The following is a 17,981-nucleotide window of genomic DNA, read 5'->3' on the forward strand; positions in this document are numbered from 1 at the left end:
AATCTTAGGAAAAGTAGTATATTTGCTCCAAAAGACTAGATTCTCTAAGAAACATGTATACTAACTGAAAAATTTTGTTGTATTTGTAGGTGATAAATGACTTTTTCTTGCTCTTATAATATTTTTCAAGGTAGTCAAAGGAAGACAAAGAGGAAGAAATGTAATGGAGTTTTATTATCTGAGTCCAAGAAAATGCTTGTAAAGATAGAAGTATTAGTAATAGGAGTCCAATTTTTATACTCCGTTGTTCAGACTTTAGACTCTCGTATATCTAAAGACTGAGATAATAATATTTTTTTTAGAATTAAATTCATTCAACAATATTCAAACTCACAATAATTTCTTTCGAATAGATTGGTTTTCCCAAATTTTACGTAATAAAAGTATAATTCATCCATAACTTGAATATGCTTTTATTTGTCCAAATTCTATTGAATAATTATAAGCAAATTCACAACGATATTGCCATTATATAGGCATATTAAAAGTTTTAATATTGTTGGAGTCTTATGAAAAAAATATGGATCTTTAGATGTAAAATTGAATCAGAAAAGTCTAGGTTAAGTCTAATCGTTAGGTTATTTTATGAGTTCAAACTTCAATCCGACTTCAATTCAGAGCCAAATTCTTTTCATAGAATTTGAATCAAATTATTTGTCTCGGGGTCTAGTTGAACCGGAGTTGAATTCAATAGCAAATAGCTACACCAAGAAGTGTTCATTTGGGTTATCGGGTTGATTTCTGGTTAAGTGTTTCGGGTCGGTTTAAAATCTGGTCTTGTAGCCACATTGATGTTTATATAATATTAAATTTATTTTGAAGTCGGATCAATTCGGATTCAATTAAAGGTCGGGTGAATATCGGATCGCCGAATTTATTTTGAACCGTATGTGCACCGAATAGATTGTTAAGGAATCAATTCAACCAAAAGTTTAAGCTGATAGTTGAGGCCCCATGATATGTTATATACTTTAACACGCTCTCTCACACGAGAGCCCATTAGATTAGAAGTGTAGATGAGCATAAGCGTTGTATATTCCAATTTAAATAAAGGGTGGTTGATATTCAAACCTGTGCCCTCTTGTCACGTTTGCTTTTGATATCATGGGCTTTTGATATCATGTCATGGAACTAACTCAACCAAAAGCTTAAGCTGAAAGTTGACGCCCCATGATATTTTGTTACTCTAACATAGATACCGAAACGCCAGAACCACCCATACAGTTCTCAAAAATTTCTAATCAATAACCATAATTTGTAAATCACTACAAAAAGATAAAAAGAATAATATTAAAATAAACAAAACAAAAAAAAAAAGATAAATTAAAATAACAAAAATCTCGTCCTATTATATTCTACCGGGTGATTTATTAAGTTCACAAATAAACTGTTATTTCCTCCGTTCCAAAATACTTACAACATTTGCTTTTTCACGCGGTCCAATCCACTAATTTAATCTTTAATATCTATAATTATGTATAATATAAAATTATAAAAAATTTGATATTAATAATCTTTACATCAAGACGAATCAAACAAAATTTTACTTGACTATGTTTTAACTTATAGATTACGAATTAATCACAAATTAAAAAAATAAATAAATAATGTTTATTTTTTTAATGGTGCGACTATACCGGAAGGGAGGAACTATTTACTAACACAATCTTTGTAGTTCTTCGCCTAACTTAGCCGTTGAGAGTTCTTTTTATTTTGCCAAAATTTTCAACTTTACCCTTCTTTTATCTTTCTTAGTGTTCATGTTTCGCTAAACAATCATTTTCAGCTGTACTATTTCTTTTTTCTGCCATTGATGATATATTAATTTATAGGATACTACTACGTTTTGTGCGTATAATTAACATAGAAATTAGGATACAGATTATATTTTGAAACTTTTTGTCCGTTGGAGATTAACGGAGATGGCGTCAACATCTGGCGGCGATGTGAACGACGTAGGTGACGGAAGAGTAACGGTGAAGATGACGGCAACAATAATGAAGAAAGTGAAAAGGGAAAGAGGGTGTACTGCTAAAGAAAGGATCAGTAAAATCACTCCTTCTACTGCTGGAAAACGTACTTCTATTTATCGTGGAGTAACCAGGTTTTTCTCTATTTGAATTTCGAAATTTAGGGTTCGATAATCGGGTTTTGCTCATGCAACTTGAAATTCTGTTGTGTTTGAGTTCTTTTTGGGGTGAATTGATTGTTTTTGATTGATTTATGTATATTGTAGTTGTATTGACTGTTGAGTGCATAATCTAAGTTGGGATTGTTTGATGTGATGAGTTGGTTATGGGATACCTTGCCTTCTTAGTTTACTTCCTACGTATGGTGCCCGACAACATAGAGCCCAAAATTAGGAGCTTCCAATATTAATTTACATTAGTTTGATAAAAGGTGGTTTTGGGGGAAGCAGGGCGAATCTAGGATGCAACTATTGGATGGGTCTCACACTTGTCTATCCATATGTGTGTTGAACCGACACAATTAATACTAATAGGGTATTTTTTATAAAATATTGAGCCACAGCCTAGGCAGACCCGGGCTTAGATTCCCCATGAGGATGGGTAAGGCCTCGACAACATAGAATCCCAAGTGTAATTATATATCTTTATGTTATAAGCATGTGTCAACTTTCAAGTGTAATAATGGAAGAAAGACTAGTTATTTGGGCTAAATAGGTCATGTTTTTGGGTTAAAGCTAAAGATGGAGATGAGAATGCGAAAGGACTTGTATGTTACGTTGGGAGTTGAACTTGTTATCTTTTATGATAGGAATAGAAGTGATGGAATTTCTAAAAGTGCTTGCAATTTTTTCTTTGAGGATTTGAAATACTAGATTGTGTACTTGAAGGTAGGTTATTTGGACTAGAGTGCTATGGATATGTAACTAGTCCTTACACTCACCTATTTTGTCAAGAGATGGAGACACTAGATGTGGTATAGGAGTTACTTTACTCAAGACTTGAATACTAGTATGGGGTAAGGGTGGGCTTGTGTATATGTAGTTGGCTATCCTATAGGACCATTTTATGATAATTGTGTAATTTTCGTCTTAAGATGGAGTTTAAAGTGTCCATACTCGTGTGGAAACATTGAGCATTTGACAAAGACCCCGTGAAGGGAAATAAAGACTTCGAGTAATATAGGTGCATGGGCCAATGTAGCAAAAGAACATGGAATCCAATGTCTTGCCAATAAAATGATGTTTATTTACTGGCTTCGTGTTAAAATATCAAAAGCAATTTTTTTTTCATCAATTTTTATGGAAGTGAAGAGAAATGCAGATTTTCAAGGATGATTTCTTGATGTGAAAAGCAAATGCACATTGTTTTTTTTAATCATTTGTGACTGATGTGGTTTTCTTTCGGAAAATGTGGAACATTAGGCATAGATGGACTGGTCGCTATGAAGCTCACCTTTGGGACAAAAGCACTTGGAACCATAATCAGAATAAGAAAGGTAAACAAGGTCCTCATTGTCTTCTCATGAAACCTTTCTCTCCCTCTCTTCTGTCTTAAAGTTGGCATATGTGCTTCTTTTTGATACAAGGTAAATTCGATTAAAAAATATCTGACATAATTTTGTTCGTCGTTGGCCTTCCAAACTGATGAACCGGGGCTCAATATGTTCTTTCCAGTGTATTTGGGTAAGTACATGATTGCTTTTCTCAAAGGTATAGCTCTTGCTTATCCACATACATTATTTTCTGACTCAAACATAAATTGTGATGTGCTTAGGGGCATATGATGATGAGGAAGCTGCAGCTAGAGCATATACTCTTGCAGCCTTGAAGTACTGGGGGCCCAGGAACTCTTATCAACTTTCCAGTGAGACACCAAGTTCTATGCCTCGTATCTAAGTCAAAAATTGTTAAACGGATATGTGCGTTCAGCGTTTTTTTAACTATTTTCAGTTGTTTGATAAGGGTATAGTGGGAAAGAGAAGGGAAGGAAACAGAGAGAAGGGATTAAGTGAGAGTTGGACTTGTGTTCTCTCACCAAATCTTTCCAAGTTGTAAGCTTTGGTTAATAAGGGAGCATCCTTAGTCCTTACATTATATATGCGTCGTTGTCCATTCCTCCGAGTCATATCTAGATATAGGAAAAGCATCAATGAGTAGTGCTCCCTTTCATTCTCTTGAAACAATTTATTCAAAACATATTCATCTTGTATATACATTTTTTATTCGTGACATCATAGTAAATCTAGCAAAATGTAACAAAATTTTAAGCCGGAGATCTGGAATAACTTGAAAATTAATTCATTAATAATGCTGGTAGAGTGATGCAGGTCACAGATTATAGTAGAGATTTAGAAGAAATGCAGAATGTCTCCAGAGAGGATTACCTTGCATCACTTAGAAGGTAAGAACCATCAGCCTTTACCATATTCTTTCCCTTGTTCCTTTTATCTTGCTATGTATGCATTTTGGAAAAAAAAAAAAACTACGTTGACGGTCTTATTATGGTCTATGCAGAAAGAGTAGTGGCCTTTCAAGAGGTATAGCTAAATATCGTGCGCTTTCAAGGTATGCTTGATCCCTCAATGTTACCTTCTTCTTTCTCATTTCAGTAATTTTGATTCATAAATTACCCGTGTTTTTATGATTTGCTACTTATTTTCAAGATGATTAGTCATCATTTCACTACCCCAGTGCCATTGAATGTAGGTCTGATGTATGCATACTTACACTTGTTAATGTTAACAAAGAGGTTGTTTTCATTGCCTCTTGTTAACAAACATCATCACTTCACATAAATAAGTGCACATGATTTAACCATTTTAATATAGTCCATTATAGTAGTCAAGATGATAATTGTTCATAAACATTTTAACCTGAACGTTTTAAGTTCTGTTCATAATTTGTTATTTGTTATATACATTGGTTGATGGGAACCATCATTGCGTCGTGCTACTGCAACTGAATATCTACATGGAATTCATAATGGTACTAAGAAACTTCTCTTGATGGGTTGCTTTTAAGTGTTTCCTTCTTTGAATCTGAGTTTCTGAATAAACAATTTTTTCTCGAGGTAAAGAAGATATACTAGCTGAAGATGACTATCCTGGAGGTTTTCCCGTGGAAAGAAAATTTGATTTGACAGGTTATATCAAGTGGTGGTGTCTGAACAAAACTTGTCAATTGGAGGTCGGAAAGCATACAAACGATGAGGAAGTTGGGACTGAGCTCAAATCACGAGAACGGGAAGTCCAATCTATTAAACCTTATCAGCTGCCCAAGTTGGGAACTTCCTATGAAGTAAAGAGAATTCAAGGATCTGCTACTTCTTCTTTGAGCATATTAACGAGATCTACTGCATACAAGAACATGCAAGAGAAAGCATCTAAATCAAAGGAAGCAGTGTATGATAATGATGAGAAGGAGAACCAGTGTAAAATTAACATGATTGATAGTGAAAACACTGTTCAGAAATCAAAGTGGTGATGCTGCAATTGATAGACTGGGGTCTGCTCTTGGAATAGGCGGATTTCCACTTCACAATAACGTGTTTCGTTTGTCATAGTTACTCACTACACTGCTCTCAACGAACTACAATTCTATTGATCCCCTAGCAGACTCGATTCTTTGGAAGCCTTTATTGTCTGTTTTGCCTGCAAACGACTTTCAGAACTTCCAAGGTTTGGTTACATGGTTACTGCTTGCTTAATTCTGTTTTTTGTTTTGCCTACAATTCTACAATATATTTGTGCGTTCTGACTTTTACCAAGACCTTTTCTGGTGCTTTATAATAGGGCGACGTAACAATCATTCTCTTAACTGTTTGGTGATGAATGGACTCAATCATGAAAAAATGACAGTTTAGATATATAGTAAAATTGCCTCATAACATCGTAAATTTTGGGTGTCATTTTGCATAAATCCTAATTCATCACAAGTGCCACTCAATTGTCTGAACAGTTTTCCTTCTTCACTGAGCTTGCAGGGCACGAAAACAGATACAAGCTCGACCTACAGCTTCTTCAGGCAGGAAGAAGGGTGACGAAAACCGTGTTCTAATCTATTACAAGTGTGGAGCCAAAGACATGCTCACGACTACAGTGTTCAGTACGAGTATGAACAAAATCTATATGATAGAGTTCAAAGCCAGCTTAAAAGTATCATATATACATGAAGAGAAACAGCTCTAGCATGCATCTCGTTTCGTGTGAGGAACAACTACTATGTACCAATTAGAAGCTGCAACTAGCCTAGGTTTGGTGGTCTAAATTCCCTAGACATATGCTGGTAGTATATGGGCATATAGCCACCACGATCAGTTCTTCCACGCAACTGTAAACTGTACCGTTTCTGCAGGCAACACTAGCCTGGAAACTTTTCCTATGATAGTAATAGTTGATACTTTTGTTTATGAAACATATGTAAGTGAGAGGGATATACTAGGTATAATGTCAAAGGTGAAGAATTGAAGATCGACTTTTTCACAATTGAATTAGCAAGACCATCATTTGTTAAGTATACATTTAAAAGATTAATGTTATATATTGATGGTAGTTTCTATTTGTAGTTTTCCTATTTGTAATAAATATTATTTATATTTAATATTTTCCACTTGTTAACTTGTCATGGCTTTTGTCGTAAACTCATGGTAACATAGGGACCGAGGTAGTATTTCTTTTTATTTGATGCCGAGTTAAGGATGTAAAGGAAAAATCTTCAAACCATTTGATCAAAGAGTTTACATTAATGGTTGATTTCCCCTCTATATTGAAGACAAAATTGACATTTGAGTTCAAAAAATAGTTAGTTTTATCTTTCTTGGCTTTTTGAGACAAAACTAGCACATCCATAACCTACCGATACCATTTAGCGGAAACATTTTAGATTTCAGGCACCGAAGCCATCAACAACTATCTTCAAACAAATATCAAGTAAATACATATTCAAAATTCGTCAACTTGCTCAGATAAGTTTTAACTCTCGATTCATGCTGGAGTAGCCATGCCCATTATATATTAATGTTTCCAGGAGCCATTCACTAATTCCAAATTTTGCAAGCCAGCAATAAATGCAACTGTGCTTACTGAAACTATCAAAATTGGAAATGGTTTGTTTACTCAACAATAAAAAGTAACAAGACTAGACTTAACTATGACACACTCAACTTGTTCTACCAACACCGCATCTTCTAAATCATGCAATACATTGCCAGCTCTACTATCAAAATTTTGCTCTTCGGTATCAAAAACATGTATATAACTAACGCCTTGGTCTTCTCTTATGGCCATACTTTTGTCTATTTTTCATTTGGTTACTCTCGGATGCTTGATGAAAATTCCGCTCATGTTCATTCTGACCGAATTTTGATTGTCTATGCTTAAAATGATTGGTCTTTTGATCAAATCCCACACCAGTTCTTCTAGCAGCACCAGGTGACTGATAATTTTGAAATGATTTCCTCCTCTTATTTATCTGAAATTTCGAACCATTTCTATTGTCGGTCATCTCATTACTTGACCTCTTTTTCGGCCTGCCAGATTAAGATGCCATTAAACAGTTAGGATATAGGCTATTGCAACAAAGGCTGATGACAAGGGGGACAAAGAGTAAAGAAGGTAAACCTGTTTACAGGGGCATCAGAAAGCTGTGGGTTCGAAGCATCTGAGCCCGCTTCCTCAGAAGTTGTCTTCCCATGACGAATCTGCATTTGTTAAATAAGGATCATGATAAAACTATCATAGTGAAAAAATACGATTTCGGTCATAGTCGACGGTCGTGAAACAGATTTTGTGGTCAATGCAGGTGATTTTGCGATCAATGAGGCTCCTATATTTCGGCCATCGTAAACTCGAAAACCCTTACAATACGTCGCGATATAGTGATGCGGCCTTGTTTTTGCAGTATGAAAACTATAAACCCATTAAAGCAAAAAGGAAGACAAACAAACACATACCTGTGAAACCTTTCTGATGAATGACTCATATCTTCCAGGAGTGGCCAACTTTATTGTGGGGAGACCACATTTTCGTATCATGATCTCCAATATGACAGTAACCTAGAAAATACAAGGGGACAGAAATACCTTGTGAGTTCATGCAAACACATCAATACAATTAACATAGGTCTACTTCAATTAAAACATACTTTTGATCTAAAATGATGCCTCGAGACAGACGACCATGGAGCAACTCCGTCTACAATAACCGAGACAAAATTCTGCAAATCTTTTGCTTCTAGACATGAAACCAACACTTTGATAAAGCCCAAAGCAGCCTGCAATGGTAACCGATGGCAATTACTTAAAGCCCAGGCTATCGGTTAAGTGCCATATAATTTCATAATGCACCAACCTTAATTGTCTCCACAGCTTTTGTCTGCAGCAAGGATGCAATGGAGGAAATAACATTGGGAACTTTTAAACAGAGCTCCGGTTCTTTAAATACAAGCACAGACAACGCAGAGATTGCTGCACTCGTTATATGAGGTGATGGACCAGAGAGATACCCTAGAATCTGATCATTTTATATCATGGAAAAAAGAATCGTGTCATGTTGTGGTAATAACAGCCATTACATTTAGAACTTCATTGTAAAATCATAGAAGAGCACCACCCAAAAAAAACAACCATGAAGTTATGTGTAGAAACCATCAAATCAATAACAAGCCACAGTCTAACTCAAAAGTAACCTAACAATACAGTTTCAGAGTTTATTCTGATAAGGCATATTTACATAATGAGAATTTGAATCCTCAAAACAGAAAGTTCAGAGAGTAATAATGTCCTACCATATTAATCAGTCTGTAGTATGGTCCATCACAATCAGCAGACGATGAATCTTCTAAGCACGAACTAATTCTGAGCAAGACGTCATAAGCTGCTTTCCTGGCCTCTTCCCTGGACTGAAAGATAACATCATCATCATCATCATCACCATCATCATTCCAGTACCCTAATGCCATTAAGTGGCTCCCACCTACGGTGGGGGGTTCGGAGAAAAAAACCAAGGAGTTATTTCACACAATTTTTACAATTAAACGAAGGAGTACATGCAGCCAAAATTATAGAGAAAACACTCACATCTTTTAGCGCAAGTATAACCTCATTCAAAATATGGAAAGGCTTCGTGTTCTCCACATCTGAATTATTCTGCAGAAGTTAAACTCATCGTCAATAACATTTCCTATCTGTTAACCCATAACGAGGTTTTAAAACAATACAATTAAGTTTTACAAAACCATAAAACCACCTCATCTACAAATCTGAATTGACAATGCCCAAAACAAACAAGAAGCCAAAATTAGTAGAATGCTCTGCAATGCCACAACTTTTGAGTTGATCGTCAACTAAAGTCAACTAAGCTCACATCCTATTCTTAAAAAATAATACTGCCACTTTCGAAAATTATAAGTGTTTGAAGAAAAATGCATTCATATGAAAATGCTTATTGCAATACAATTTATAGACAATACATATAGAAGCTCTACCTTCAAAGCATAGACCAACAATAGGTAAAGACAACTTAGACGGTTGGTAAAAGAAGCAATATCAGCTGGAGACTTCAAGCCAATTATGAAATCAACAAGGTCTTCCATTTTTGAAGAGCAAAACCAAGGATGTTCCTGAAGATATCAAAAAACACAGATATATCAAACATGACAGTAAGTCTACAACCTTGTCAAAAATTACACCAAAACACTGGTAAAAGTTAGGAAGTAAACACCAACCTTTAGGATACAACTCAAAGTATAATAAGCTTCAGTGACACCTACGCCATCACCAGTCTGAGTCACAAAACACATACATTAGCTCTCTGTACTGTAACCAACATAAGTTTAACTGGGACATTTGACAACAGACCTGCAGTGCATGCTTTGCCAATCCAAAGATCAATCTGATAAGATCCTCATCCGCTCCCTCCACAATGGATGAAGCTAGATCAAGTATCAAAGACCTACACAAAATCAATCCAACTGTTTCCCATGAATATTGTTTCCCATGAATATAAAATAGCAGCAACAAAAGGCACCAACCACTGTGAGTTATCATCAACAGAGCTTGAATCTAATGAAGTCTCATTAGGTAATGCATTTGATGAATCAGAATCTTCGTATACTGAAATAGCCTTCACTAATGGGAACCTCCCAAGGGACGAAATTAAAATTTCTTTCATGACAGAGGAGTTGGAGACGGAAGCCAGGCAACCAATAGCTTTCTGAGAAGAGCAAGTTCTTTGTATGAGAATATAGAAGACTATGAGATGCATGATATATAACCAACTAAACAAGACATCAAATAAAACTAACCAAGTTTCTATATAAAGATTGGCTAATAAATTCTAGAAGATTGGCAAGATCTTTTACATCCCAATTTCTGAGAGGTTGTTCAGATAATTGTGAAGATATAGATACATTTAGGAATTTTAGCTGTCAACTTAAGAAATTAATTTTTCATTGGTGAATTTGTCCCCGGTAAAAAGACCCTCCCAACAACAAGGCTCAAAATCTTTCTTCTGTACACAAGTAGCATCAAATTGATTTTTCAAGGTAGTTTTGTAATTATAAAGGTTTTATCAAATAAGGGAATTCCAAAAAGGCTCTATTCCCACTTATAAACTAACATTTCTGCACCTGAAGGAACAAGGTAGCCCTCTCATATCACAGATTTTCAATAACTAAACTTCCTTCCTGATCCACAGTATCCTATACATATATTCCAATTCTCATTTATGCACGTCATAGACCAATGGAGCTCAAGTACAGAAAATTTTCAAGACAAATATACACCTAGTCAAGAGTAACAAAAGAAGTATCACATTTTTCTATAACATTGTTTACAAACTGATAATATATTTATAAATACCTTTAGGTATGAACGCTTTTCAGGAGTTGAATCAAGAAAAATCTTCATCAGTGCCAATAGCAGTTCTTTTGAATACAAGGATAAAGCCTTGAGGTTTCTGGCAGCGGCTTTCTTGGAATAACAGAACATGTTTCTCTTCTCCAATAGATAATCATCCAAACAGAACTCAGTGGAATACTCTCTGGGTTTGATATTAGCAGCATCAGGTTTCGGCAAAACCTTGTTTTGAGTTACAAGTTCCTACACAAGAAGCAAGATTAGCAAAAGCTTACACAAAGATGAAACTATTAGACAGACAGAACAAAGGAACCAACATGGACTACATTAATATTTGGGGAAATGGTGAAGTCGAACCTGCAAGGACTGAGCGATATCTTCAAGCAAAAAAGCATCTTTCTTCAGCCGGACAAGCATCAACTTTGCAAAAGAGTGAAAACTTTTACTAATATCAGTTGGATGACGACAAAAGGCAGGTACGAGCCCCCATAAGCCATGGGCATAAGCCTGCAGATCTTGTCCTATTACTGACTTTCTAACTGGAAAAGGCACCAATTTTAAGTTGCAATATTGGTGACTTGTTACCATGTAATTTACACAAAAGCCAAACATTTTCTCACTATCAAGAGTTTCAAAAACTAGTAAATGAAAAGGGATGCAAAGAATGATATGCATATGATATTCCATGCAGCATTATATTTGATTGAAGTAGCTGTTTATTATCCAATTTTACAAATTTTTTTAAGAAAATCGAATAATCTACTTCCCTTGGTTTAAGAAAACAATAAAAGACAAACAAATGATGAGCAGTGGACATTAACGGGAAGACTACCCAAAAGATGGACACAAAATCTTATAACATATATACTTACTACTTTTATCACATCACTTGTTCAGAATCAGATACTAGGCAAAAAAGAAAATTAGATGAAGTAATGTCCTAATGTCAGACAGAGCAACTATTGCATACATTTAACCGTAAAATTAATCAATTCCTCAGCATTTAGTATTACATTCCTCAACAGCATATCAGTACAACCTTGGCAAATCTCTCCCCTTTCCAACAAACCTTTCTCTGTACACGAGTACCACAAAATGCAGTACAATCACTTATCTGACACGGTACATGAGTTCCCCAAGATGCATTAGTAAGTAAACCCAATCATACAACAGAAAATACCTATACAGCAGACAAAAACCAGTCCGACTTTCATCAAAGGCAAGCACCCGCCCCCCCCCCCCCCCCCCCCCCCCCCGCAATACGCACACAAACACATTTAAGTTGCCTAGAAGACCATCTTAAGATAGCAATTCTTGGGCTGCTATCAAAAGCTCTAATAGCCCCCACCCTTTTTTCCATCCATTAAAAGAAAAGAACAGATAGTAACCAAAGTAATAACTTCCTAAGCCCAAGTCAAGCATCACATTACCTTTACGGGAAGCCTTTTGAAGAGACTGAGCGATTGGTGCAATGTGCTCCACAAAATATCCCAGGGATGCCCCACAGGTATAGTTCTTAAGAATTGGTATCATCCACATGTTTGCACATGTTGAAGTTTCCACATTAAACGATATTGGAACAAGGGTTAAAATATTCTCCACTCCCATTGCAACCACAGCACATCCAAAACATATTTGCAACTGCAAAAAAGCCAATTATTTTCAATACCTTTAAGTTGTTTACAAAACAAAAGTATTGTTTGCAAAAGAGGGAAAAAGACGAAAACAACTGTCAGAAAATCTATAAATGTATTGTGAGTTGCATAGTGAAAATATGAGGGCATGAGAATTAAGAACAAGCATCACAGAAAAAAGGAATGGGATAATAGAATGTTGTTATTGTTGAACAGTGAAAGCTTCAAGGTGTGATAAATAATAACAAGCATCACATAGAAAAAGGATTACATGCAATCAGTATGTTGGGTGAAGCCAGAATCACACTATAAAAAAGTGAATAGAAAATAGAATCATAAAAAAATTTCAAACAAAACAGGGTTAATATTAAAAAAGATAGTTACTTTCAACGAGTGACATATTGATCAATGGTTTGATGAAATATTTTGAGGGGACTAATTCATCCATTCATCCTTCTCCATAACTTTTAAGCTTAAAAACATTTCTTGCCCTTGACAACAGTTATATTCTCTTAACTTCATACTCTAGTTCTAATAGCCTTGTCTTCTTAGTTTGAATTGTATTTCTCCCTTAATATTTACTCCAATTCCAAACATAGCCTGCGAACTTGTCCCCAGGTTTGAGGTTCACTTCTTATTCTGAAACCTCAGCGGTAGCAAATTATATTTACGACTTTGAACAGCGGATATTTAAACAGTTTTCCATGTATGTCAATCAAAAAAACTGAAACCAGTCGCTCTGATAGAAGGAAGTCATCAACAACAGAGTCAACCATAAAGACTTGAGTACAACACACACAAAGAAATTATGCAGGCAGAAGTGAAAGCTCACATCCCTTGCACACTGAAAACAATATACTCACATGATTTATTTCATATTTGTTGCCATCAGCATGAGTAAACATCTCCCCCAACTTAAGAACAATATTCCTCATATATGAAAATGAGCTGCGACCTAATACATTGACACAGAAATTCATCGCTTATCAGAGGTGAAAAGAAAAAACAAGATTACTGATTTAAGAAAGAAACATAAAAAAGTAAAAAACTAGTGAGAAGATAAATGTACATGCTTCCAGTATCTTGTCTAATCTAATAAATAATGTATAAGCAAGTTTGAACTTCCAATTAAAGAGATAGAAGATAAATTATATAATAATCATACTAAGTCTTTCCACCAGGGAAAAAAATGATGGACAAGAAGCTCCCGTAAAGAATAAAACAGATGCAAGTAGATGGCATCTAAAAGGGAGACAATAAAGCGCAAATGCCAATCACCAAAAAAATGCAAGAATGTGGAAACAGATGAATAAATGATTTTTACGAAGTTTTACATTTCAATGTTTCAAAAAAAAAAAAAGTATTGCAACAGCGCCAAACCCTGAAATCCAACGTATCAGGTTGCCTATATGAATCAAAACAAATCAATGTGATCATCAGAAGAATATTGTATATCAACAAGTGTAAGCTGAAAGATTCATTACTCCTATGCTATCATGTGGCTCCCACCGGGGTTTTAGATGTACGCTTCCTTATCCTTGTTAGTGATACGAAAGAGGTTTCGGATTGACTTCTGTTAGGTCACAAATACAATTACAGAAATTTGAAGTGTTGATTAATTATTTTCTGGGTTTATATTCAATGTTGCATTAATAAAAAGAATCCTTAGTAAGAATAATTATTTTCATAGTTATCTAGTATCTACTTGTCCTAAGAAGGTTACCTTGGATTAGAATCATACAAATACTTATCATATACTTCCTCAATTCCAAAATACTTGCACAAACACATTTTTGTGCAATACAATGCGTTTGTCGGATTGTTTATATCTACAATTATACATAACTAAAATTTACAAAAATTTGATATTATGAAAATAAGCGACGAGACGAATAAAACAAGATCCACATGACTATTTTTTTTCTCGTATAATAGCCAAAATATGTAAGTTACCATAGAACGATGAATAGTGCAAAAGTTGGTTTGGTGCAAGTAATATAGAACGGAGGAAGTACATATAATCTTGATCGAGAAGTTAAGATATGAACTGAGATAATTGAACCACCTCACTCAAAGTGACAATTTAGCCAATACGATATTTGATCATCTAACCTATCGAAAAACAGCTAATTCAAACAGCAAAAATTATCACAACAGAAGAACATCTTAAAAGTTTGTAAGAAATGTAGCCACAAAATGCTTACTCACACACACGCACTAAATCAATCAATAATTTAATCATTCATAAAATTAGTCAATTTGGAAGAAAACCTTAATACAAACACTCCACAGAAACTATAATTTGAAAACATGCATTGAATTTCGCATCATATTACACAGCTCTTCAGGGAGATTGGATCTTTAATTTTGTTAGGGCTCAACAAGATCACAATACCAAATCAACAATACGATCTTTTACAACTGAGCAGAGCTACTACAAATAAACAGAGCTACAGGATCCTGTTAGAAGGTTATTTTAACAAAACAAAGAGACTTTGAAGAACAAAAAATGAAATAAGAAAAGCATCTTCAATAGTTCAATTTACATACCAAGTTTGAGAAATAGAACTGATATAGCAGCTAATATCTGTTCATTGGGAATCCCAGCAAAAGAATCCAACAATTTCAGGAAGGTGGAGCACATAGATGCAATTGCTTGAGATTCTTTATCATTGTTATCTAAATCACAAGCAGACTGGATTTCTGCGTCAGACAATTGTTCACAAATCATGTTCTTCAAAATATTTGAGGACTTCAAAGCAATATCATTCTCGCGTGTAAGAAGGCCTGCCAGTCAAAGTTGAAAATGCCAGGAGCACACAGCAGTTATTTACCTCTTACATACGATAACGTTAGACATTGAATTGTAAAAAGTGATGCAAGGTCAAAGGAAGTGGAAGATTTTTGGTTTGAACACATGATATAACTGTACAGTGCAGATAACTAAAAAAAGATAATATAGGGTAGAATATAAACCGAAACCAACCCCAAAATAAAGAGCAACGCAATATTATTTCAATTTGAAAAAACTATACAACTTCATTTATGTGGGTGTGATCCATGAAACGTTTTCATAAAATAGTTTCTATGAAGATCGGTATGTTCACCTGCAATTGCATCAACTCCAGAAGAAAAACTCTTCTTCCATTTAGAGATATCTTTTGCATGAAGTTTGTCAAGAGAAATCTTCAGTAAGTTTGCTGCGGAAATGATGCCATCATTTGTGTTTGTTTCTACAGAAACATATGATGAAAGTGCATCAATTATGTCGACAGCCACTGAAGTAATGATATCATCTTCAACTCCTTCTAAGAATGCTTCAATACCATTAAGAACAGGCCTTGTAATCGTAGAAGAGCATGTATCAAGAAGCTCAATCAGTTTCAAAATTATTTTTCCACAACTCTTGTCACCAAGATAAGGCAAAGAAACCCTCACAAGACTAAGGGCATGGACAATGTCCGACTGTTCAGCTTCATATTGTTTCACGTATCCGGATACATCTACGTTTTGTAAAACACCCAATTTGACAGCAGTAGACATGTAAGTTTCCAGCAATGACAGAATTAGTTTACTCGCCTTTTTCTTCACATTTCCAGATTGGAAAGATTTAAGGGCATTTTCTAAATACACTAGAGCACATTTCCTAACCTGCAATACAAAAAGAGAAGGTTATAACGGCTTTCTCAAATCTCAGAACCAACGAATCTAGATATTCCCTAACCACTCGTGAAACTAGAGCAAACCAACTATAATTTCCACAAATCAAAATCCTTTATCGTGATCTTACAACGAAAAAAACCATCTACTGTAATTCCTCCTGTTTCCACTAAGGGAGTGCTTACTTTGGCAGAAAGCACTTTCTATCCAATTTTCTATTGGAAAATGCAAATGATAAATAAATTTTCAATTTTCTTTTGATTGGTTTGATGGAAAACTAGCCGAGGACTCTTTGGCCGCATCCTCTCATTGATATGGGTTGCCGTCTTCCTTCCCTCCCCAGACCCTGTTCATAGTTCCTATGAGCGGGATACACTGGTTATGATGATGATAGTTTGATGGAAAACTAGGGAAATGGAAATGTTGAAGATGAAAGAGTGAAGGAAAACAGATTCTTTCTAATCCAACAATTTTGGAGGAAAATAATGGAAAACCTTTTTCCTACTAAGTATTCCACATTAATTCCCTTTTCAAACCAAACACAGAAAATGAGAGAAATCGCCAAACAAAACACCTAGGACTTAACTATACATCTAACCAAACATCACAGCCACAAAATCACAAATTCGACATCTTAAGTTTTAAGGGTGCAACAAAGCAATGTTCTTTTTAACAACATGAACACCCAAAATTGTTCTTTCAACAACAATGCCAAAGTTATGTTCTTTTTCACAATAAAGTTCAAAAGTTCCCATACAATACAACCTACAACTACAAGAGCTCATTTCCTAAATACAATAGTTCCAATTTCGATATACAATAACAATAACAATGCCAAAGCCATAATCATAAAAGGTGGTCAAAATTAACATATCGAATGAATTAACAAATTACCTTAGGCCGCTTATCAATGCACCAATTAGCCAAAGTCTTGAAACCCAACTCAACAGAATTCCAATCCTTAGAATCACAAAACCCTAACAAAATCCCTAAAGATTTAACCACACACCTCGCACTAGAAGCAGACCCCGTAACCAATTCTCTCTCCTCACTCCCCAATACCTTAACAAGAACCGCAACCGCCTCGGATGCTTTCTCCGCCGAAATAGAAGATTCTGGAATAAGCGGGAGAACAATAGAAAGAAGCGTAGAGAGAGCAGAGGCAGAAGCGGCATCGTTTAAGGGTTGAGATAGAGCTGTCATGACGGCGGCGAAGTAAGAGAATGGAGAGAGAGGAAGAGAATCTTCTAAAAGAAGAGATTTAACGGCGGCGGCAGTAGCGGTGAGATGACGGTGTTGCGGAGCTGAAGAAGAAGAATAACGTTGTATGAGTTGAGTGCAAATGTCTGTTGTTGAATCGAAGAAGGATGTTTCCATGGCGTCCATTGTAGTTTCTTGATTGGATTGTGTAGCAGAGGAAGGAGGTGTTTGCTTCATTGTGGTGTGTGACTGATCAACTGATTATGGAGAAGGGTTTTGAATTGCTGCAAATGTACTTTAACCTTTCTCTAATGATGCATCTAATTGAGTTTAAGTTAACTTTTTTTTTTTTTTTAAAATATTTCTAATTACATATAGTGAAAAAATATAACAGCTACTCTTGTAATACACCGTCTTTTAAAAAAACGACCTCAAAAAGTTCATATTTTTATTTTCTCTTTATTTGTACTAATTGATTGTTTTATTTAACTCATATATTTAATGCATTTCTCAGAGAGACTGTTTCTCACAATAATTTGTAAAAATATAAAAGTTATTTTTGAAATTAAAATTTGAGGCAAAAGTTAATTTATCAAAATTATATGATGAATTGAGTTTAACAAGATATTACATAATTATTATTTTATTTGATTTTGAAGTATGT

The 17,981-nt window shown here is 35.0% G+C and overlaps 1 protein-coding gene and 1 pseudogene across 1 annotated transcript; one reads left to right on the forward strand and one right to left on the reverse strand.

The window, feature by feature from the left end:
- Positions 1 to 1,629: 1,629 nt before the first annotated feature.
- On the forward strand, positions 1,630 to 7,093 carry LOC130825915 (AP2-like ethylene-responsive transcription factor At2g41710; annotated as a pseudogene).
- On the reverse strand, positions 6,575 to 17,602 carry LOC130826237 (uncharacterized). The gene is made up of 18 exons (XM_057691824.1): positions 17,012 to 17,602; positions 15,565 to 16,108; positions 15,008 to 15,244; positions 13,321 to 13,412; positions 12,254 to 12,464; positions 11,181 to 11,362; positions 10,827 to 11,066; positions 9,998 to 10,179; positions 9,825 to 9,918; positions 9,692 to 9,748; positions 9,452 to 9,586; positions 9,045 to 9,113; positions 8,753 to 8,866; positions 8,317 to 8,478; positions 8,111 to 8,239; positions 7,920 to 8,021; positions 7,588 to 7,667; positions 6,575 to 7,496 (listed from the first exon to the last, which is right to left on the reverse strand). Exons 1-18 carry the CDS (start codon positions 17,552 to 17,554, stop codon positions 7,226 to 7,228), a joined length of 3,444 nt encoding a protein of 1,147 aa, XP_057547807.1. The 5' UTR covers positions 17,555 to 17,602; the 3' UTR covers positions 6,575 to 7,225.
- Between the last annotated feature and the right edge of the window lie 379 nt (positions 17,603 to 17,981).

Source organism: Amaranthus tricolor, chromosome 10 (genome assembly GCF_026212465.1).
Source record: "Amaranthus tricolor cultivar Red isolate AtriRed21 chromosome 10, ASM2621246v1, whole genome shotgun sequence".
NCBI classification, from domain to species: domain Eukaryota; kingdom Viridiplantae; phylum Streptophyta; class Magnoliopsida; order Caryophyllales; family Amaranthaceae; genus Amaranthus; species Amaranthus tricolor.

What these genes read in the sequence shown, in the direction of transcription:
- LOC130826237 (XM_057691824.1), bottom strand. Translation starts at nt 17,554, where the DNA reads ATGAAGCAAACACCTCCTTCCTCTGCTACACAATCCAATCAAGAAACT. An exon ending in GCATTGATAAGCGGCCTAAG is followed by an intron (nt 16,109 to 17,011) that starts GTAATTTGTTAA and finishes TTTGTATTGCAG; the next exon opens with GTTAGGAAATGTGCTCTAGT. An exon ending in TCAAAAGGCTTCCCGTAAAG is followed by an intron (nt 11,363 to 12,253) that starts GTAATGTGATGC and finishes TGCCTTTTCCAG; the next exon opens with TTAGAAAGTCAGTAATAGGA.